Source organism: Eretmochelys imbricata, chromosome 11 (genome assembly GCF_965152235.1).
Source record: "Eretmochelys imbricata isolate rEreImb1 chromosome 11, rEreImb1.hap1, whole genome shotgun sequence".
Lineage (NCBI taxonomy): Eukaryota > Metazoa > Chordata > Testudines > Cheloniidae > Eretmochelys > Eretmochelys imbricata.
The window spans coordinates 2,840,208-2,864,547 of NC_135582.1; the positions used below are offsets into that span (position 1 = coordinate 2,840,208).

At 41.1% G+C, this 24,340-nt stretch overlaps 1 protein-coding gene across 3 annotated transcripts in view; it reads right to left on the minus strand.

The window, feature by feature from the left end:
- The window catches only part of USP37 (ubiquitin specific peptidase 37), a 52,785-nt gene that overhangs the window by 4,450 nt on the left and 23,995 nt on the right, over positions 1–24,340 (minus strand). For 2 of the 3 annotated variants that reach the window (XM_077829572.1, XM_077829571.1), the window contains exons 12-23: positions 24,097–24,302; positions 22,841–22,958; positions 21,355–21,434; positions 18,318–18,482; positions 16,032–16,097; positions 14,253–14,403; positions 9,745–10,000; positions 7,494–7,660; positions 4,974–5,034; positions 2,430–2,545; positions 774–843; positions 337–475 (exon numbers count right to left, since the gene is read on the minus strand). In XM_077829572.1, the coding sequence (XP_077685698.1) occupies positions 337–475; positions 774–843; positions 2,430–2,545; positions 4,974–5,034; positions 7,494–7,660; positions 9,745–10,000; positions 14,253–14,403; positions 16,032–16,097; positions 18,318–18,482; positions 21,355–21,434; positions 22,841–22,958; positions 24,097–24,302 (1,595 nt within the window). The remainder of the gene's footprint in view (positions 1–336; positions 476–773; positions 844–2,429; positions 2,546–4,973; positions 5,035–7,493; positions 7,661–9,744; positions 10,001–14,252; positions 14,404–16,031; positions 16,098–18,317; positions 18,483–21,354; positions 21,435–22,840; positions 22,959–24,096; positions 24,303–24,340) is intronic. The other variant, XM_077829573.1, reaches the window with a different exon arrangement.

The window sequence follows — 24,340 nt, forward strand, 5'->3', positions numbered from 1 at the left end:
GCTAATACTTAGCTGAAATACTGAACATCCTCTTTAAACATGCCTTTAATTCTTAGCTATGATCTCATTATGACAATTAGAACCACAGAATCATAGGGTTAGAAGGGACTGCAAGGTATGTCTAAACCACTATATATTAGCGAGGGATAATTCTGCGCTACTGAACTTTCAGAGGATGCTTTAGTGCTAGTCAAAATCACATGCAGCAGTAAATCAAAATTAAGACACACTGGCAAATATTAGATTTGACAACTCCACTGAAGAGGATGGTAGGGAGAGAAGCACAGAACTTCATGACTGGGAAATGATTACTGACTGGAAGTGAGATTCTCTTACTTGTGCATGTAAAAGAAGATATAGCCACTTCGGTCTCTATCACACTGAACAGAGGCCTCTAGAATTCTAGACACTTCTAGGTCATTGTAGGTGAACCAGGACTGTTTCTTGATATCATAGACATCACTAATATAATGGCCTAAAAAAAATAAAAAGAGAAACCATATTTATTTTCATACTATAGTTCAAAACAAATCAGTAAGTTGTTTCTAGATACCCTGTTGCAGTTAGCTGACATTTAAATACTGAAATGCCATCATGTTGTACAAACCACTTATAGACTAAATGGGTATTTTTGACTAATTAATGTTAACTATGAAAACAGATCTTAACGCTATTCTGCAACTTCAAAGACTATTACAACCATTTTCAATTACATTTATTTAATCTCCACATGAACAGAGAGACGGAGATACCGAAGTTATCATATTCCCTACCTGAAGAGGATGTGCTTCCAATATGGCTGACAATGCTGACGAGACGATAGGAATGAGGGAGCTCTCCTATCTGGAAAATACAATCCAATCATTTGCTTTTAAATATACTCTTAATTCCACTTAGTTCAGAACAAAAGGCCTTACAGCATGTTAGAATATGGTTTTGGGTACTCTGTACACAAAGTTGAGCTGTTTGAGAAATGTGATCAAGGAACATAAGAACTGCCACACTGCATCAGGCCAGGAGGAAAAAGTGTCCCTTTAAAATTGGAAAATGCCATGCGATTTTGTTTTTGTTTCCCCATTCACAACCTGCCAATGGAACAGCAACAAAGCAGTCATTGTTTTGAGATACAAGCTCTCCATTTTGCTTTGCACTGCCATTTGTCTAGACAAGCTATTTCCTGAATGACCACTTTCCATTGATATCAATAAGTCCACAGAGAGAAGTTAAAAGAAAAATCAAAGAGAACTATATTGATTTCCGCAGTATTAAAACAAACCATTTGATAAATGAGGTAAATCAATAGGGAAAGACTGGATTGGTGGCCTAGAGATTCTCTCCTCCCCTGCTCTTGGAGTGTTAAGGAGAAAATGTCCCTCTCCTCTTATTTGGGATGAAGCTCTTCTCATCAACTCAGCCGTGACAATTAAGAACAGATAATGCTGACTGGCTTTAAAGAGAATTCCTGGTCCTCCTCAGTCTGATATACTGGGGTTCAACAGCAGTGTGAAAACACAGCTCTCTGATGAAGGTTCAGCAATTGGAAGGGAAGTAAAACTTCCCTTAAGGAATTCCCAATAAAAAACATTAATCCTTTCCTTTCTAGATGCCATACAACACTCTCCTTACAAGCAAGATAGACGAGTGACCCTCAGTGGGTCAGACAGCAGGAGTTGTTGCTATATTCCACTCAGGACTCACAAGGCTGGCCTCCTCCACAACTTGCCTGATCTTTAATGGTCCAGGAGCTAGAAACCCACAGCAGTTACTCGCACTATCACAAACCACTACACTATCTGAAATGCTGTTTCTCCCTTTTTGATAATTAAGCAGCCTGTATTTTCACTTGTTTCACACAGCAGAATGCTTCCAGTAGTCAAGTTACTCTGTTTCCCTGTTCCCCTCCCCACCCATAAGATCCCTCACAGCAACCAAGGGGTCTTGGCAGCTCTTCCAACTGTAGGACACGCTCTTATAGAGGGAGATTACTGAACTATACACTGTTTCCCAATACACCTCTACCCCAATATAACATGAATTCGGATATAACGCAGTAAAGCAGCGCTCCGGTCGATCAAAGCAAGTTCGACATAACGCGGTTTCACCTATAACACGGTAAGGTTTTTTGGCTCCCAAGGACAGCATTATATCCGGGTAGAGGTGTACTAATGGGAAGGCTGCTACTTAACAAGCAGTAAAGTGCTCCGGTCGATCAAAGCAAGTTCGACATAACGCGGTTTCACCTATAACACGGTAAGATTTTTGGCTCCCGAGGACAGCGTTATATCCGGGTACAGGTGTACTAATGGGAAGGCTGCTACTTAACAAGGTCCTCTAAGACTGAACAGATGCACTTGCTCCAAAATATCTAGTGGTGAACATGTGAAGAGGCATTAGTTCCCCATTCAGCGCTTGAAACAATGGATCGTCACCTCAGCATTCCTTTTCAGCTCTTCAGCTTCAGCTTCTGAGTACTCCATGTCGAGAACATCCTCAGTCCCAGAGTCCTCATCAGAGCCAACACTGTCCAGAAGGGAGCTGTTAAATTCTAAATGGCACAAAGACACAATGATGCCATGTCAGAATTTTTGGCATATACTGGAAAGCAGACCACAGACGTTACAGACAGTTGGGTTATATTTTTCTTCATAATGCATCTTCATAAACAAACACCAAGGAAATACTAAAGCTAAAGGCTCTCCCTTCTGAAGAAAGCAAGGGATATTGGAAAATTTACAAAAAACACCTCACAAAAAACCCTCTCTACCCACCCAAAAAAATGTGGTAACTTATGCCGTGACTCTGAATCAAGAAACGGACCCTGAACTGCAGAAAATGCAGAAGTAGCAGCAGCACACACGCCTTTCACCCTCTTTTACAGCAGGGCCGCGTTACAGGGAGCAGAAACAGTCAATGCAAACTTTTTTGCAAATTTCATTTGTCTGCACAGCTGCGTTTTTCAAAAGCTTTGGTGGCCCATGGTCAACATCCACATTAAATGAACTGCACCCATTTTGCTTGGTGATTGGGAAGTTTCCATGGTGAGAAGCATTTCTCTATATTTCAACTAGAAATTCTATTCACAAACTACATTTATCAATTAAAACTGGCATCTAAACCTACTGCTGGCAGCCTCCATCTTTTCATTGTTTATACATGGTGAGAAGGGCTGCTCCCTGCAGGAACTTCCAGAATGCTTGGCTGAGCAAAGTGCACACGGCTTTCTGTTAGAGCCGGAAGGGCTCTCCTACACAGTGTTCTAAACTTTCTGGGACTTTGCAGCTAACCAACTAAAGCTTTTTCCCAGCACTTGTTACAGAAGCACCTAAACTTTTCCCAGATAATTTAAATTTGCATGGTGAGTCCTAATTGGACTCGAGTTCTCTGCTCTTCTCCTCTCCCTGGTTTTTTAAAACTGTCATCATGCCAGTTAGGATGGAAATACTTTGCCAAAAGGAAGGTTCATGCAACTTGCCCTGTAAAGTCAAGACGCTGAATTAGTCTAATCTCCTCAGGTGTGTTCCGCAGTTGAACCCTCTTAAGTGAAAATGCTTTATTGCCAGATCTCATGCTCTTTGTTCCGAGCTTTGTAAGATACATTGTCCCAGGGAAATGCAGGCTGTCCAAGTGAGTCACTCATGGAGACGCAATCACAGAGAATCCTTAGTCCCAAAACACTGATAGTGCTGGGATTACTACACTGTTATAGCATCAACACTGGACCAATAGCACCAACACTGGATCATGTTTAAAAAAAAAAGAACTGCTGGCTACATGTGAGAAGGGAACAGCAGCGTCATAGTGAAAACGTATTAGCATCCCTGTTAGCAAGTACCTGCTGTCACAATTATGAATGACATGACAGCCTGCTTAGAGGCATTTGACAATATTCAGGATGTCAAACAAAATTAAGTGATTGCAAATCAAGAGGATTTTAAATTCCCAGTACGGGACCTTACCAGCCTACTAAGGGCCGGAAGTGCTGCAGGGGGAATGCACTCAACCACTGCTGGAGAAGGAACCTGCTTTGCCAAAACATCACCCCCAATATCTGATAAAAGAGTGAGGCTGTGGGCTGCAAAGAGAGCCCAAGAATGCAGGACACTGGTTAAGAGTACACGGTAGTAACTGGCTGAATCTTCACAATGTGATGTATCAGAGTTGTGAATTATACTTTTACACTGTTGTGTGTTTAATATTGTTTTATTCCTGTTAAAGAGCAGACCCGTGCCTCTTCAATAATAAGCAAGGGAGGACTATTTAAGGAGCCTGGGCAAGATTAGAAGTGAATTTTAAGTAATACTCCTGTATTTCATCATCCCAACTGCCCCTCTTCTGGTGTGGGGTTTTTTGGCTTTGTTCTGCCCTACTCGTATGCTAGGCCTACAAGACTGCTTAACTGAGCCTTGGGCTGAATGTGTTACCTCAGTTTAGAATGCACGGGCAGCATACCTGCTCACTTTGGGTGCTCTCCAGGGCTACACCTTGCTGTGGATAATCTCTCTGTTCTTTTATTAGATATAAAGCATTTTATCCATGATCCTGGGCAAATCTGTTACATTTAAGTGTATTAAAATGTTAATCCAAAACTACAGAACTATGATAAGCCAGGGCTTTGGGAACTGATTCAGCCAAGAGGGTATTTGCAGTTGTGAGATTGCAGGGGTCTCTCGGCCATAGACAGCTGGCTTTTCGGGAACAAAGAGTTTCAAGATCCAAATATCTGTGTACACAATATTTTTAAAAAACTGAATTAAGGAATGACAAACTACTGCAGTTTTCATGTTAAGAATTTTCACTGGCATTTACTTCCATAACTGAATGAAATAAAGCTGAATGGAACAGAGCCAACTACAGTCAAACAAAATAAAGGCATGAAATCCCAGCTGCCTTTCAGATGCTCAGAGTTGCAATCACACACATGGATATATGTCCCCTAAAAAGCAGCATTATGGAAGCGGTTAAATAAATTTCACCTTGGAGACTTAATTCAGTAGCTCGTTTAAGGTCATCGTCTTCTTTTTGTTCTCGTGCCTCCTGATGGAAAGAAAACAAAACAAAACAAAAAAACTTAGTTCACTGAGACACTTTACTGTTTAAAATTCTTGTAGTGTGCTTTTTCTATTGAAACTGTGCGGCTTTGGTTTCTACAACAAACCTGACATAGTACATTAAAAGTTCCATGTGAAGGAATGTTTACAACCAGCAAGAATCCAATGTTCTAGTGCAACAGGACCTGGGACAAACCTTAATTAAAGCTTGTCAAAGCTACCAAAGTTTGGTATGCAGCAGAGCAAGTCCCTACTAACACCATGAGCACTCTCTGGATCACTGATCTGAAAAGCATCATAATGAATTTGTGAACCATTTGAAAAGTAAAACTGTCACTTACACATAAAGTTCTGGACCCTACGACAACATTTACACAATTTTCTGCCCAAAGCTAACTGAGGACACAAACCTCAATCAAAAGGTGAAACAATCTGCTACAATTTATTTTAAAATTGCTAAAAAAGAGGGCTTGGCCTACAGTTTAACAAAAATATATAATTCATGGAAAAATGTCTGTATTTCCCAACTCCAGAAAAGGATTTTGCAAACGTTACATCAATGAATCTTAACAAGTTGGGATGGATAATAAAAGTGAAACCATCTTTTTTTTGTATCTCTGCCCTGTCTCCTCCCACCAACCGCAAAAGGGGTCTGTGTTGTAGCAACACTGATTCCAGCAGAAGAGGCTGGATGTGGCTGCTTCCAAAGCCAGCCGGCACTACTGCACGAACTGGCTCCTTAACTCAGGGTCTGAAGGCGTGCCACGTCTGAATCACAGGTGGGGTGGCAGGTCCTCACTATGACTACACCAGACGGTAACATTTAAATCCATTTTACATTATTGCCATAGGGGTTTTTCATCTCACCGTTCCAAAAGCACTAGGAATCTACGTGTTAATAGCACAGCTGAAATGAAGCAAATCCATCACTGTGCCTCACAAGGAATTACACTGGAGGGTGGGGAAATTTGCCCCCTGATATCTAGGCCAACCCCATCTCTTACAAGGAGTACCATGATATCTAATATCAACACAAAGCAGACAGGGTGCTCAGTTCAAGGACTTATAACAAATGATCTCCTTCCCTATCACAGTAAACTGTATTGAACTCTATTTGTCTATACAGGAAGGATGAAGGGTTAAGTTGACTCCAAGTTGTCTAGGTATTTCAAACCTGAAAAGAAGTAGGGTTGGCAAAATTAGATTTTTATTTTTTTCTAATGTGGATGATAAAAATAAAAAATCTATATAAAATATTGTTTTTAATTTTTAAAATGTTTTATTTTTACATCTGCTCAATAGTGCTGGAACAATTTGCATAGTGGGGGTGCTGAGCGCCATTGAATCAAACTGTAAACCCTGCGTATCATGGAAACCACTTCAAGCCAGGGGGCGCAGAAGCACCCCTACTTCCAACACCTATGCAGTTGCTGGAAATGAAGGGCAGGACAGGACAGGGTTGGAGTTAGGGCAGCACTGACAGTGAGGCCCAAGACAACAGGGCACAAGGTGCGGGGGTGGTTGCAGTCCTGGCCATGGGAACAGTTCCTGCTCCCCTCAATGTTTGTGTGCATGAAGGGGAGATGAGCAGTCTGTCCAGTATCTGTGTAACACATTAGCAACCCAGGGGGGCTGTTAGAGCTCTAAATGTTTGCAGATGCAGAAGTAGCACTTCTGTCCCCATTTGTGTTTGACTAGAAGGTTGAGTTAGCCTTTGCAACCCTAAGACTGGACTACATGGGGCTAGAACTGAAGACTATTCAAAAACAGCAGCAAGTGCATAACGCAGCTGTGTGTTTGCTTAGCACAGGTCAGAAGTGCAGTGTGATCTGCACTAACTCCCACTTTGTTTCAGGGTGTAATTCCAGGTGCTAATATTAACCTAAATGGTTTGGGACCTAATTATCTCAGAAACCTGCCCTTATCCCTCATGTGATACCACAGCAGTTGAGGTCAGAGGAACAGTTTGAGCTAACCATGTTCTGATTTAAAAAGAGAGCTGCTGGCATGGTTGCCTGAGGGGATGGTCATCTGCATTAGAACCTGCTTCTCCCTCTGTCTCTTGACAGGACACACTGCAAGGCCTTCAAGTGGGGGATGAATTAGGGAGGTGTACGGAAGATAAAGAGTGAGGCTTGTTAAATTTCAATACATAACTAGGTGAGGAACAGCTTTGCCTTTTTTTGTATAGGTGAACCTTTTAAATATCTAGGTGTGATTTTCAAAGTTTATACTAACTGTGATTAATATAGTTAATCTCACCGACTGTACTGGCTAGTGAATTAGAATAATCTTCTGCTCTTCATACTGGTCTCTTCTAGAAGATAAATATTAGCAGTAGAGACAATTTGCAATTATTGTCCAAGCCCAGGGTGAACTTTTATTTTGCCATCAGGTTTCTGATGTTAGAAAAGATGACTTAGGGAAGGGAGTATTAGCTCTTACTTGTTCTTGGAGGCTCTGAGCCAGTGCCTGCTGAAGTTCTTGTTCCTCCCGCTCTCGCTCCATATCGTACTGCTGCAGCCAGTCAACCTCCCCCTGGGAGCCTTCCGGAGTTTTGTTTTCCTTATTCTCATCAAAATCTTTAGTTATCTCAGTGAAATTGGCAGGACCTGAGGAAGCAGAGGACATTTATGCTTTTCTGGTCCCTTGTTTGTTACCATCTAAGTCCTCTTTATGCCCCTGAACTCCTTGGAGCACAGTGGCATCTACTGGTAGAGGGACAACTAATAAATCCTTAGGAATGCCTAAGGATTTGATGAGAGAGGGGAATGTTATAACAAATCTTACAGGTTTGGGACTGAGCAAGGATTTATCAAAACCCTCTCTCCCCAAACTCTATGCTTTCATTTAAAACCAGCAGCCTTTGCCTAAACAAACATGTCCCATTCTGCTAGGCTTTCACAACTGTGGCCCAAGTTCAGCTAATTGACATTTGCCAGAGTTACAGTACATAGATTTAGACAGTGCTTACATACTATGGTGCCAGCACCACAGAAAAACCTAAAATTGAACCCACTATGTTTCCTCTAAATAAGACTGAGGGAAGCAGCAAAATCTCTTAAACGCTATTAGGGTTTGTCATTTTTTTGCTTCAATTTAGAGCTAGATGATCTACAGATTTTTAAGTAGTATAAAAGCACAAGTAATTTTCAACTGTGTAGTTTACCTTTAAGATCTGTGCAATGGAAAGAGGAAAGAAGCTGTTTTACAAAGCTTATGGAGGGAATATTTGTTGCCATTACTATATGTACCTCTCTTATCTGCAGCATACTTTCAACCCCCAATTGGCTACAGGTAAATGGTCAGAATCCCCCTAAAAAAACAGCAAGGCCATCTATCTTAATGTGAACCCATCCTTGAACTGGAAAAGCAGACTTCCACATCTGTTCATTAGTTATCAGAGGATTACAGGAAGCAAAATGCCAGCATCTGCAACATCCTGAAAATGCAGGACCACCCGAGTCAGGATTGTAACCCAGCTCTGTCTAATCCTCTTAAATGAATAGCAAAACATAGAATTTTTTAACTCTACTTTTTAAGTCTGTGACTCAGACTTTCATTATAAGGAGCAATACTCCACAAGGTTTCTGGCTATTACACAGCTCTCAGTTATGAAGAGGAGTGGGGAAAGTGTGCCCTCCATCATATCTAAACTAGGTAGGTCTCCCCCTTCACCTGCATTGAAAGTACATGAAATTCAATGTGATTGTGTAAAATGCACCACAGTAGATATGAATACGGGAGCAGACAAGGTTGTGTGAATTATTTCACGTGTTGACTTCTGACATGAAGTTTCATTTGACAGTACCTGACATTTTGAGCTAACTGCAACCTTCAGTAGAGTAAGGTTTTTGCATTTAATTTCTTAACTCTTAAGAGGAAAAGAAAAGAAAGAAGGAACTTCATCTGACTGCGTTTTCAGGATAGTGGAGTTAGGAAATAATTTGATCCAAAGCAAGTAGCATGAGCAAATTACAAGCTTTTAAAAATTTCTGTTAACCAACTAGAAAAGCTGAGATCCAATTACCCCACACTCAAATCAATGGGGCTTCTTCACAGTGGTAAAGTTAAGCACATTTGCGGGATTTGGGGCCACAATCTGTAAAAGTGTGTTGGGCTTATTCTGAAGGATTTACATAAATATACTGTTTTAGGGGGAAAAAAACTTTTTAAAATTGTATACACATAAGGCCAAATTAATTACAATTCTACTTATTTTTCACTATGCATCAGAGGGATTTTAGCCTTATCCTTTGAATGTATTAATCATACACAAAAACAACTGTCTTTGGATATTGCTACTATGCTACTCAGGATTGCAACTGATTTGGAGACAGTTATAGAAAATAAAGTGTACTCAGAATATGGAAGAGTAAAACTCTTTTGTTAGTGAATTGACAGAGGTGATTGTTAAACAGGAGATGGAAAAAATCACTAAAACTTTGGTGATGACTAAGTTTAGCAGAGCCATATTACAAGTGTTCGATATTAGAACGTTTTCAAAATTAAATAAACAAAAAGCTTTAAAGATAGGAAAAACTTGATATTCATATTTCTCCATGTACATCAGACACGGCCTACAATCCACTCACATGCAATTCATGCCTCATATTTCTGATCTGCTGCTGTAAATACCAACTTCTGAGTCACCATAGAATCTGTTCAGTTAAGATAAAGTTACTTCTCATCCTACCTGATTCTATAGTTGATTTGGGTTTCTCCACCTCTATAGACTGCAGATTTTCTGGCAATTCCTGCACCTCGTCCTCTCCAAAACCAGTGTCTGGGCTGCTTGTGGGTTTATCTTCATCATGGCTCACAGAGAATGAGGCTTCCCTCTTGCTAATCTCTAACACAGCTGCTAGCAACTCATCCTCGCTCATTCCATCGAAACCAGCATTTCCCAAGTCAGAAGATTTATCGCACTCTGGTTTACTTCGTTTTGAAGCCTACAAATGAATGGATTCAGGCTAAAAGGCTTTAAAAAAAATTAAAAGTGTGTCATATCCAGTTTGCATTTACTGTGCACATTTCTTTTGGGTTAACCATCAGGAAGTGGGAGTTTGGGTATCAACCATACTAAATACAGGTCACATATACAGAGTCAATGCAATATGTCTTTAGGGACGAACGTTAACTTTGAATAATAGATCTACACAGTGGTTTTCAAACTTTTTACATTTGTGGACCCCTAAAAAATTTCAATGTGAGGATCCCTTTGAAAATGTTAGACAGTCTGCAGATCCCTAGGGGTCTGCAGATCACAGGCTGAAAACCACTGATCTGCAACCATCAGGATTTGCAAGATGTGCAAGGCTACAGCTCTCTCTCCATCTGTGATCACCACACCTTCCCCTTGTGACACCCTTGCAGGTGGTGGTGAGCCCTCACCCTCTGGTAACCTCCATATATAAGTAGCAAAGTCATCACCAATAGGTGATTAATGAAGCTGGACAGCAGCTGCAAGAGATAAACGCAACTTGAACTGGAAGATGTAAAGAGAACCGCTGAACCTAGGCCAGGATGAGAAGAGAAGGGAAAAGAACTCAGTGTCTCAAATGAGCTTTAGACATTCTCAGGAAATATGACCAAGACAGGCCAAAATCTGAAGATCAGGGCAGCAAATAGCAATGCATAAAAGAAAAATAAATGGTTCTTTCACAACAGACAGGCCTGTCAACTCTACCCGGAAAACTCAGGCTAACGCTGTATCTTTATGTTGCTGGTCTGTTAGCCAGCTTGTCCACTGCTGCAGTAGCCTTCTATGTTTGTGCTTATCATTCAGCTGAACACACAAGCTGCTGAGACTACAAACTGACCACCACACCGGTTACATAACCACACACTCAGACCAGAGATTATTTCCATCTGTGATGCTGTAGGACACAGGCATAAGACCATGGATAGGAAAGGAAGTTCAAAGAGGAGGGTGAAATTCTAGAGAGAAGAGATGGTCCAGTTAGTGATAACCGGTAGTTGGTCAGGTTCATGCATGTAGGACGAAAAAGAATTTGAAGACCAGCTAGCCAAAGATTCAAAAGTAATAGCAAAAAAAATGTTAAGTACATCAGAAGGAGGAAGCCCACTAACCAACCAGTGGAGCCACTGGACTATCGTGATGCTAAAGGAGCACTCAAGGACAACAAGGCCATTGCAGAAAAACTAAATGAATTCTTTGCATCTGTCTTCACAGCTGAGGATGTGAGGGAGATTCCCAAACCTGAGCCATTCTTTTTAGGTGATAAATCTGAGGAACTGCCCCAGATTGATGTGTTATTAGAGGAGATATTGGAACAAACTGATAAACAGTAATAAGTCACCAGGACCAGATGTCAAGCTTCAAAGGGGTAGCCGTGTTAGTCTGGATCTGCAAAAGCGGCAAAGAGTCCTGTGGCACCTTATAGACTAACAGACGTACTGGAGCATGAGCTTTCATGGGTGATGAGATGCATCCGACGAAGTGGGTATTCACCCACGAAAGCTCATGCTCCAATACGTCTGTTAGTCTATAAGGTGCCACAGGACTCTTTGCCGCTTTTACAGGACCAGATAGTATTCACTCAAGAGTTCTGAAGGAATTCAAATGTGAAATTTTGCAGCGCTGCTAACTGCAGTCTGTAACCTTTCATTTAAATCAGGTTCTGTACCAGATGACTGGAAGATAGCTAATGTGATGCCAATTTTTAAAAAGGGCTCCACAAGTGATCCCGGCAACTACAGGCTGGTAAGCCTGACCTCAGTACCGGGCAAACTGGTTGAAACTATAGTAAAGAACAAAACTGTCAGATAGATGAACATACTTTGTTGAGGAAGAGTCAACATGGTTTTTGTAAAGAGAAATCATGCCTCACCAATCTACTGGAATTCTTTGAGGATGTCAACAAGCATGTGGACAAGGGGAATCCAGTGGATATAGTGTACTTACATTTTCAGAAAGCCTTTGACAAGGTCCCTCACCAAAGGCTCTTAAGCAAAGTAAGCAGTCATGGGATAAGAGGAAAGGTGCTCTCATGGATTGGTAACTGGTTAAAAGATAGGACACACAGGGTAGGAATAAAAGGTCAGTTTTCAGAATGGAGAGAGGTAAATAGTGGTGTCCCCCAGGGGTCTATACTGGGACTAGTCCTATTCAACATATTCATAAATGATCTGGAAAAAGGGGTAAACAATGAGGTGGCAAAATCTACAGATGATACAGAACTACTCAAGACAGTTAAGTCCCAGGCAGATTGCAAATTGCTACAAAAGGATCTCGCAAAACTGGGTGACTTGGCAACAAAATGGCAGATGAAATTCAGTGTTGATAAATACAAAGTAATGCATGTTGGAAAACATAATCCCAACTATACATATAAAATGATGGGGTCTAAATTAGCTGTTACCACTCAAGAAAGAGATCTTGGAGTCATGGTGGATAGTTCTCTGAAAACCTCCACTCCATGAGCAGTGGCAGTCAAAAAAGCTAACAGAATGCTAAGAATCATTAAGAAAGGGATAGATAATAAGACAGAAAATATCATATTGCCTCTATATAAATGCACGGTAGGCCCTTATCTTGAATACTGCATACAGATGTGGTTGCCCCATCTAACAAAAGATATATTGGAATTGGAAAAGGTTCAGAAAAGGGCAACAAAAATTATCAGGGTTATGGAACAGCTTCCATATGAGGAGAGATTAATAAGAGTGGGACTTTTCAGCTTGAAAAAGAGGCAACTAAGGGGAGATATGATAGAGGTCTATAAAATCATGACTGGTGTAGAGAAAGTAGATAAGGACGTGTTATTTACTCCTCCTCCTAACACAAGAACTAATGGTCACCAAATGAAATTAATAGGCAGCAGGTTCAAAACAAACAGAAGGAAGTATTTTTTCACACAGCGCACTGTCAACCTGTGGAACTCTTTGCCAAAGGATGTTGTGAAGGCCAAGACTATAACAGGCTTCAAAAATGAACTACATAAGTTCATGGAGGATAGGTCCATCAATGGCTAATAGCCAAGATGGGCAGGGATGGTGTCCAAAGCCTCTGTTTGCCAGAAGCTGGGAATGGGCGACCGGGGATGGATCACTTGATGATTGACTGTTCTGTTCATTCCCTCTGAAGCACCTGGCATTGGCCACTGTCGGCAGACAGGTCTCTGGGCTGGATGGACCTTGGGTCTGATCCAGTAGGGCTACTCTTATGACCACCAATGCATATGGTTACATACGAGCAAACCAACAGTATAACTACTCAACTCAGCCCCACAGCAATCCTGGGCGACTAGATCTGATTGATTTGCTATTCACATAAATTGGCTGCATTACTCCATTTTTGCAACAACAGCACTGCCATCTTTCTCACCCATCCCTAAAGGAGAGTGCAAATGGAAGCACTCTTATCAGTTAAGGCAGATGCAAAGTAGAACCCTCAAAGTTTGTCTTACTTGCCATTCTAGGATGTCATTCCCCTCCCATACAATCCCGATTCATCTCCGTTCTACTGCACTTACAATGCCATCGTACAGGCAAGAAGCTTCTTTGGATGCAGTCAACATCTGCCACAACAGACCTCACAGGCAGAATGTATTGAATTATGCCCCCATACCAGAAACTAGGTCTCTAAACATTTCTAAGCACTTATCACCAGAGACTGACAGCTTTACTTTTCAATCAGCTAAGAGACACAGAGTCCAAAACACTTAACTTGGGGGTCCACAAACTCATTCCAATTGTATGTTATTATTTTTCTTCCCCATCCTCAATGCATACCCTGGCCCCAAGATTTAAACAAAGAATTTTACTGGATAATTATTACCAGTGACTGACTTTCATCCTATTTCAGTCAGGGAGCAGCTTCAAGAGAAGGCAATTCAAATACCCGCTAAGGACTGAATAGTAAAACAGTTGTGCAGCTGACACACCTAAGCTAAAGACTTCAGTGCAGTTCTAATACAAATACCTCTGCTGCCAATGGGATCCCAAGCCAACACATAGAGAGGTCAATCAGATGGCCTGGCAAAGCAGCATAATTGTGCTAATTATGAACCAATCTTGTATTTACATCTGTTTTATTCACAGTCTGATAGACTCTGACAGCCCAGACACAAACATATAAGGGATTTTTTCCGTGTGAAAGGAAAAGGGTATGTTTTCCCCTCTCAATAACAGAAAATGCACATGTATTGTAAATCCTACAGAGAGGAAAGAATCTTTTACCTTTTCAGGCTCTTCTTGCTGTTGCTGCTGTTCTCTGCTCTGTACATCACACAATCTTTGACTGTGAGCAACAGACCGTTTCAATGGCTCATCCTCACTATCTGAATCCACATAGAGTGCCACAGAGCTCTTAGATTTGAATGTATACTTTCTGAAAATTAAAAATACAACTATAATTTCCTAGCACTGTAGAAACCTGTTAAACTTTTAAAAAAGGAAATTTGAGTGTAACAGGTAGGCAGTTATGCAAATTTAGAAGAGACTCCAGTTTCCTATATTTAAAATCTATTTACTTAGCAAATCAATTTTCCATCCTAGCTTACCTACTGGTACATTGGAAGTTACTGTATTCCTTTACCAGGTATTCATTAAAAGAACTTCCCTGCACTTCTGCGTTTAGGTATTTACAGTGCATGGACAACATTCTATGAACATTCACTTAAGTGGACTCCATTAGAGTACAGAACACATTATTATATGCTGTTTAATTTGGGAAACTTATTTAAACACTTTAATTATTCTCTGAAATCAAGTTATGTAGATCATAAATAGTGTTGGCAGGACAAAATTTCACACGTGTAACAGTTTTCCCATTTGGCCTTTTTATTAAAACCAAAAGGAAGGAGGGCTCACGAAGGTGAAAAATAAAAGCACTTTCTATAGGTTAAAACAGCGGCTCTCAACCTTTCCAGATATTGTACCCCTTTCAGCAGGCTGATTTGTCTTGCATATCCCCAAGTTTCACCTCACTAAAAAACAACTTGCTTACAAAATCAGACGAAAAAATACAAAAGTGTCCCAGCACACTATTACTGACAAATTGCTGATTTTCTCATTTTTATCATATAATTATACAACAAATCCATTGGAATATAAATATGGTACTTACATTTCAGTGTATAGTATATAGAGCAGTATAAACCAGTCACTGTATGAAATTTTAGTTTGTACTGACTTCACTAGTGCTTTTTATGTAGACTTGTAAAACTAGGCAAATCTCTAGATGAGTTGACGTACTTCGTGGAAGACCTCTGCATACCCTCAGGGGTACATGTACCCCTGGTTGAGAACCACTGGGTTAAGAAACCTGTGCTCTCTACATGCATCCTCCAGTGTCTTCACTTTTATGCAGCGTAAAGTTATCCAACACTACATTACATTTATCACTGTTTCTCAGGAGCTGGCCTCTCAGAAAGAAGTGTAAAAACAATGTCCCTTTACCCCCCACAAATAAAGCCTAGGATTAAATGACTCTTCCTGAACCAACTTTGGTGCGCAAAACATAAGAACAGAGAAAAGAGCTAGCTCTTGGAATAAGAGACTATTTTGCTTCTCTGGTAAACGACTTACAAACCAGCTTGTTTGCAGTTATGGTTACAACCAGTTCTTAAGAGGAGTCGAACTATCAAAGAGTCCATACAAAGCAAGTTCAGTATTCCTTGCTACTGTAGGTTTTAATACTGAAAAAAATCTAGTCTGTGTTATAATTATAAACCTCAGAAAACAGGCTTATAAGAGAAATGCTGAAAGATGTGATTTGGGCTGTGTGAACACTAAAAGTGTCCTTAATATTTATGCCATTGGATACACAATTTCAAGGCAACTCTTGGAGCATGAAAAACATTGTAGAGACAGTAATTTATAAAACAAAAATCAACAAGGAGTAAAAATGGTAAAGGAAGACAAAAGTGGGAGAGAAAGGCAAGACTTTTATTTAAATGTTCAAAAGTTCTTCAGAGAACTGCCCCAAATCAAGGACATTTCAGAATTACAACTTACCTACAAGGTGTGGAAGTGCTTACAGTACAGGAATTCACCATTTGGGAAGCTTTCAATGGTCGAGAACTATAAAGAGAACAAAGTATTTATTGCCACAGTTATATTCTGAAAAAAATGTGCATTTTACTCATGGGCTACTGCATGCCAGCCCATGGCCAAAAAAGCCATAAGGAGAATACCTGTTTGTATTGGTTAATCACAGAGATTTAGAGTAAGAATTCTGTGCTATGAATATACAAAAGCGGTTCATAAAAATAATTAGCCCTTTCAACTTGATTCTCCTCTTAGTGGCACACCCTAGGACAGCTCTCAGTTTGAAAGCTTGCAGCACTCCTACCATCTTTCCAGCTCCTACTGCCAACTCATGATTTGCTCTCCCACAACCTGCCCTGGCGGCTTTACCAGCTCCCTACCTGGCCCACGTTTTCACCAATACAACTGCCACACTAGCTTTCTGATCCACCTGACCCTCATCTCGGATCCCTCAATTCCATCAACTCTCATCATACCCAACCACCTGGCTGCTGTTGTAGCAATCCCTTCCAATCCACACAGCCGACTTCCTCTCCAAACCCAAGACCGCTGCATCCAGCTCACCTTTCGTCACCCCCTACTGCTCGCCAGGAGGATAGATTAAGACTGAGAACATTCAGATTCTATTACAAACCAGACCCTTTAAAGCGTTTTTCTCCTTTCTTTCTTTACAAAAGTAAAGTTTTCAAATTACAAAAATATACTGTTGAAAACCCTCATTCAAAACTAAGCATAAAGAACACATGTGCCATCCTGCTGAACATGCCAGACACATCCTAACTCACTATGCTATTGCGGTTAGGGCACTGGATCGGAACACAAGAGACCTTGGTTTTGTTCCTTGGCTGCCCCACTTCCTATGTGACCCTGGGCACGATACTCTGTGCCTCAGTCTGCCATCTGTAAAAATGAGAAGCCATGGTACCCCACACTTGGAAAGCCGCACGCAATTCTGGTCACCCAATCTCAAAACAGATATATTAGAATTGGAAAAGGTGCTGAGAAGGGCAACGGAAATTATTTGGCGTACAGAACAGCTTCCATGTGAGGCATGATTAAAAAGATTGGGAATGTTCAGCTTGGAAAAGGGACAACGAAGGGGGAACATGATGGAGGTCTATAAAATCATGACGGGTGTGTGGAGAAAGAGACTAGGGATGTGAAATTTACCCCTTCACATCACACCAGAACTAGAGGTCACCCAAAGAAATTAACAGGCAGCAGGTTTAAAGGAGGGACTTCTTCATACACCGAACTGGCAGCCTGTGGAACACATTTCCATGGGATGTTGTGAAGGCCAAAAGAATAACTGGGTTCAAAAAAGAATGACATAAGTTCCTGGAGAATAGGTCCACCAGTGGCTATTAGCCCAGTCGGTCAGGCACACAACCCCATGCTCCAGGTGTCCCTAAACTTCCAACTGCCAGAAACTGGGACTGGATGACAGGGGATGGGTCACTAAAGACTGCCCTGTTCTGTTCATTCCTTCTGAAGCATCAGGTCCCGGCCACTGTCAGAGACGGGATACTGGGCTAGATGGACCATTAGGTCTGACCCAGTATAGCCATTCTTAAGTAATACTTCCTTCCTTCATAGGGCTGTTGTGAGGACAAATTCATTGTGTGAGGTACTAGATACTGTGGTGACAAGCACCATAGAAAAACCTATAAATAAATTAATGGACAGGACAGCACAGCAAAGGGTGCAGGGGAAGATCAGCAGTGAAAGGGTATGAAGTTATATCTTAATGTAAGAGCTATCATGGTGTACCAAATATGAAATGAAAGCTCAATCATTCTAGTACTTGTATTGGAAATAAAGCTGAATTATGGACTCACAGGGAACTTCCCTTGGTAAACTCTAGCAGTCCATGCCGCAGGGGTTAGGGCAAGAGTTGTTCCTTACAGAGTGTTCTCTAGATATTGTCCTGTCTAGTTTTACACATCTCAAAGCAAAGGAGCTCCCACCATTCTTACATCATGAGATGTAATCCTCCTTCCCCACACATTGTCTCATATTGGTATCAATATGGATTAATGCAGCAGACGAAAGACTTGGCTTTTAATTTCATAAAGGGAATCACAATGACCTTTGAGGGGACAGGAGCAATTTTTAAATGTCTTTTATTAATTTGACTCTCTCTAGAGTAGATCTGATATGCAACATTTGATACCATCCCCTCCCATGTGCCATATACATGAACTTAATACTCATAAATAGATAACTGTGATAAATTCTGCACTTCACACTTACACTGCAGAATGCGCACTCCATCCCAGAGTAAGCGGGGGCCGAGTGCTTTCTGTACAATGAGATAACAGGGTCAAATATCTCGGGATAACCACCTGCTGCCCAACTTTGTGATTGAGAGAAAGTGCCACATTGAAGCTGTATCGTTTCAGATGAAGAATCAGGACCCTGAAAGATAGAAGGCAAGACAGGAATAACTGCATTAAGTTAAAAACCAAAGACAGTAGCCAGTAAATAAACACATTCAAAACCCAGCTTGCTTTACCCACAAAATAGTCACCTCAGTTTCAAATACATTTTATTTTTAGAAAAAAAGTTTTTTACCTCTTGGCTTTCTGACAACAGATGTTTGGTTGCATTAACAGTTAGTTGTGTAGTGAGCTTGATGAGATGTGGTCCCGCAGGGTTCTGGGAGCTAAGTTACTTACGGTTCTGTAGACAGTAAACTGTCCCCTGAACTTAATTTGGGTATTTACTGGCTGCTAGTTCATAATGAAGAGCACAGGTGTAATATGCTCTCAGCCTGATCCTCTCAGGAGACAGTTCTGGTTACTGCTTCTATCTAGCAAGACCCTGAAGTTGCAGACCATTTTAACAATAGGCAGACATCCTGCTCCAATGGAGCAATCAGACTTTGTCAACTCAAGAGACTTCCTGATTCAATCAACATCATTTTGTTCTTGTCCAGGATGAGCTTATGCCAAATGGCTTTTATATCGGTCCTCATTTCTACCAGCTAACGAGAGAGCTAGAAAATAACTCTGATTGCTTCCAGTGAGGAAACAGAGCCAAGTATAATGATCATAGACCAGTGTCATCAGCATATTCCCTCAAGATATCCCCTACTGACTTAACGTACATGTTGAACAACACTTAGGCCTTGTCTATACAACCTTGGTACGTCGACCTAAGTTACGCTACTCCAGTTATGTGAATAACGTAACTGAAGTTGACGTACCTTAGGTCAATTTATCGCAGTGTCTACACGGCTGTGTCAATGAGACACGCTCTCTCACCGACTTACATTACTCTTCTCAGGGCATTGGAGCACCGGAGTCGATGACAGAGTGCTTTGCCATCGACCTAACAGGCTTCACCAGACCCGCTAAATAGAGCCCTGCTGCATTGATCGCAGCAATGCCAATCTACGGGTAAGTGTAGACATGGCCTTAGACTGGTTGGCCCTGAAAATCAAGCATACTAGAGGATGAAGAGCAATCACTAACACAAACTGGGCAGAGGGTTTTTTTGTTTAATTTTGTTTTTTTTTATTAGTCATAAGCTTTACCTAACTTCTAAAACTTTTGTTCATGAAATTACCACCAACCTTACATATATTCACTGTGTGGTGAGCCTTCCCTCTTGCACTGCATTTTGTGTTTATTTAGACTGGGCAGGGACCACGTGGTATTACTTGAATGATGGTATCACCAAAGGGTCCAAATTAGGGACCCCACGCTCCATTATGCTAGGTACTGTAAAACTTACACCATGACAAGATGATCCCTGCCCCAAAGAGCTTACAATCTATGTAATGATTCCATCTACGTGATTATAAGTACCAAGCACACTATCAGTACTGCTTCAAGAGTACTGTGTATTTCTAATGATATCAGCCTGTCTAGCCTCTCAGCTACCACCCAGGTATTCTGCTCTTTCTTTAGAACAAAGCTGGCAGCTATAAACCTCTCTTCACAAACGGGAAAGATCTGATCCTTATTAGGAGACAGTGCAAGCTCTGACTTTCCGGATGGAAGGGTATATAGGGGAGAAACCTCTCTGGACTCTTCCTTGCAGCCCCACTATACTCACTGTGATATAGAAAGACAGCAAGCACCAAGGTGAAAGGGATCGTTGGCCACGCAAAGTGAGGTCCTTCATTGAACTCAACGGCATTTCTCTGTCAGTCTAGGTGTAATGTGGTAACTTTTGAACACCACAATTGATCTATTCCAAAGTTTCAGGGAATGTTTTAGGCATCAATGGACAGAATCCTATTGCTTTTAGTGAAAAATCAGAAAACCGAAAGGGGAAAGTGGAACTGCTTGGAGCCCCAGGTATGTGGCTAGCACATGTATCAGCTTCAACCAGGTCTACCATAATCTGTAGATCAAAGAATCAGTTGATGGCAGCCATTAACAAGTTCCAGCATAATTCTCACCCCACTGCCCATCTCAGCCTTGCCCTCCTTCCCAAATGAGTTTAAAATGTTGATAACATGTATGACTTATCTCCCAGGCCTGGTCTACACTTAAAATTTAGGTCAACATAACTACATTGCTCAGGCATGTGAAAAATCTACATCCCTGAGTGATGCAGCTGTGCAATTTAACTCCCCTAGTGTAAGACAAAGCTAGGTCGATGGAATGATGCTTCTGTAGCTACCGTTGGTGTAGCTGTGTCTAACACTACGGGGTTATGCCAGCAAAGCTAAGGCACTGTAGCTATGCCAATACAGTCCCCATTGTACACTGTACCCCGAAATAAATAATGGGGGAAGGGAGGAATGCACAGAGCCACAGGCATGGGGAGGAGAATGGGGGAGGGAGACATCAGAGCACAGCACCGCAGGCATGTGGTGGAGGGGAGGAATGATGTGGGGGGGGCATTCAGAGCCCCTGATTCAGGGGAGGAGAATGGGACACAATGATATGGGGGCACAGAAAGACCCGGGCATGTGGTGGACAGGGTGAACAGGGGCATATACTGGATGCCGTGGAAATGAAGGATAGGGCCCCAGCATGAAGTAAGGGAGAGGGGTTGCAGGGAGCCCTGAAACAGAGGGAGATGGAATGGTCGTCCACAAGAAGCTGGGGGGTGGGGAGGGAATGGAGGAATGTCAGACTCCCCTGGTGTGTACAATGAGCTCTGCATACAGAAGCAATGATGCGTACAATCCTCTAATTACATCTACCATTTCACTCTTCATTCTCTTCATCACTTTAGCCCTGCTCTTCCACGCTGTCCTATGTACCAATACGTTTATCTGTTTTTATGACATGGTTTTTGGGAAAGCACCAGAGTAGGATTTTACCCTTACCTGGGAAGCCTATTGAATTTGTGTGTAACAACAGCAGACTTTCCATTACACTTCTCACAAGAATACTCAATCTCCTCTGCCTATTAAAGACAAAGCAAAATATAAGGATGACTCAACCAGATCTCCATTGAAAGCAGATGGCCTTTTTCAGTCCAGTGTTTTTCTGAAGAGGGCAGTCATCTATTTCTTAACTGACTTATTTCAACATGACATACTAAAAAAGGAATCAGATAAGAGAACAAGAAATAAGCTCACAACTGAAGATCTGTCAGTTAAGACAGGTGGAATTAGTTAGGGAGAAATTATTTTTTCCAAATCTGGAAAAAACATAGAGTTAGAAAATAGAGAGGGCAAAGAAAGATTAGTACTCAAAATGAGAGGACAGTAGTTTTGCAAGACCTTCAGCTTTTCCTCTCAGAAACATCTACCATGTAGCTTTTCATAGCCCTTACTGGACAACATTTAATTCTCCATATCCTTAGTCCAAAGCTCCTATTTTTTTTCTCCTGAAAGGCCCTCTGCCTTTGGGATCATTACTGATGTATCACAGTTAAACAGAATTTTCAAGCACAGACAGCTAGAGGAGATGAAAAGCAGCATGCGAGGAGTAAGCATACAACAGCAGCAATATTTAGACATTGTCCACTGTTTATATAATTCATTTCTACAAACCAGGGGTCAAAACATACCACTACTCTTCTACTAAGGATGGAAGTCTGTACCTCAAGCATAAGCAATGGGCTTATTCTTCAGCCTTAGAAAGGATAAGTCCATGTTTCCAATCAGTGTATCAAAATAAAATGAAGACCAGTGTATATAAAAGGGACCATGGCAGATTTCACAGATTTAAAAAAAAAAAAAAATCTTACTACTGATCAGTTTTGATTTCAGAGGGGACTCTTACCAAAATGCAATACTATGAATTGTACAGGAAATATTTATCTCCAGTTTTGAACAAGCTCATGTTGGAGGTCTATTTACTGTGCATGTATCTAGATATTTTAAACAGATATATATGGCCTCTGGTCTCTGTACTGATTTAAAGAGACAGACTAGTTGTCCAACCACCCGAGCACAGGATTGAGAACCAACAATTTATGAGTTCTAATCCCATCTGAGGTGGACTCTTCTCTAGGATTTACAAAATTCTTCTGCACCTCAATCTCCCTATTTAAGGGACAGTAAAACATGTACATCCCAGGAGCATTGTGAGGATCAGTTTGTGTCTACACCATATTTTAAGATTAAAAGCATTAGTGTGTTGTTTGCACACAATCTCTACAAAGTATTTGAAGGTTGGACAGCTCATATGCCTACAACCCCCGCTATAAATACCCAGTAAAATGCATTGTAAGACTACCCCTCTCATTGCAAGGTAATATACAAAATCGAATTCTGTTACTCAATATATATTGATGTGGGGTGGGGGGGTGTGTGTGTGTGAGAGAGAGAGAGAGGTGAATAGTAATAAATAAGCATTATGTACCCTGAAAAAAAGATCAAGGGAATCCTGGATGGATCGAGAAGGAAGTAATTTCTTTCTTCGGGGAAGATCAATGGAAAGATCATTAAACTGTTCTCGTTTAGTGACTGTTTCACCACACCTACAACAAAAAAGCACATGTGATTTTGCCTATACGTATGTTGGGAAATCATCATAGTTTATATGGTTTATTTCACAGTAACTTTATGCATCTTGACATACCAAGCCCATTTTAACTCATCAAGATGATGAAGTCTCTCACTGACTGAACTTACGCTTTAATTTTGGGACTTGGGTTCAGTATTTTCATGATTTAAAGAAATAATTCCTGTGAGTAATAGTTTGAGAGCAAACATGAACCCGATCTTTAAGAAGTACTTTGGAGTGGTCAAAGGATCTGTCATATGGGAAAGTCAACAGGCCTGGTAGTATAGCTAAAAGCCCTCCAATCTGCATCATCCCTCTCAGGACGAAAGGAGTCAGCCCAACATCACAAGGGAGCAAAAGGAAATCTGATTTTTTAAAAAAATGAAATACTAATATTTGCACACCTTTAAAAACCTTAATTTCATTTCAGGATATAAAAACTGGACCCAAGTAGTATCATACAGCTTTTAAGAGCACAATATGACACATACATAACAACAGTTGTCTAGAATGATGACATGATTAACACCAGCATAGTACCAAATGTATGTGGCACTGGCCATAGAGGTGAATGACCAGGTAGATGTGCTTACTCAACACATCCTTGTGTAGCCTCTGCTGGCATAGCTCCTTATGGAGCCACAGGAGAGCTGCTATTCCCTGGAAGAAACCACTGGGAGAATGACAGAGAAAACGTGGCCTGCCTACTTCTGGGAACAAGCCCTTTGCTGCTGTAAAGCCCTGATCTTGTCTAGAGGGCATGGATGCGAAAGCAAAAAAAACACCTACACTGAAACCAAGGCCTCTTTCTTGCAAAAACAGATTTAAAAGCTAGCAGGCTGCTTGGCTAATATGTTATAGTAAAGAGCAGTGTAGTGTGAGGGTTTACCCTGTGACTACACTTAATCCTCTGTGCAGACAGTTTCAAGCACCTGGAAAGTTTTCATTTCTGCTTATATCATATGTAGGAAAAGAAGGAAACTGCTTAGTACTACATGTGGCAGTTGGTTTGTGGATGAATAAGATCACAGAATATGAAAATACTCTCCTTCCACCTGCAGAACTTTTACTTCTTCGACTTCAAAAGTATTGTCTTTCTCAAAAATACTTACATTTTACATATGATAGAATGTTGAACCTCAAACTCTAAGTTAGTGATAACTGGACAAGTGTAAACTTTAGTGGCTGAGATGTCATCAGAGGCCCGTCCCGGCGAGTTATCTTCACCAGACATTGGCTCACTCTTCCAAGTTTTGTTTAACTTTTCCATGTCCTCCTTCAGCTGATCCAAACACTGGCTCAAAAACTCATGTGCATCCTAGAAACGGTGTAAATACTTTAGATTAGAATGATTCT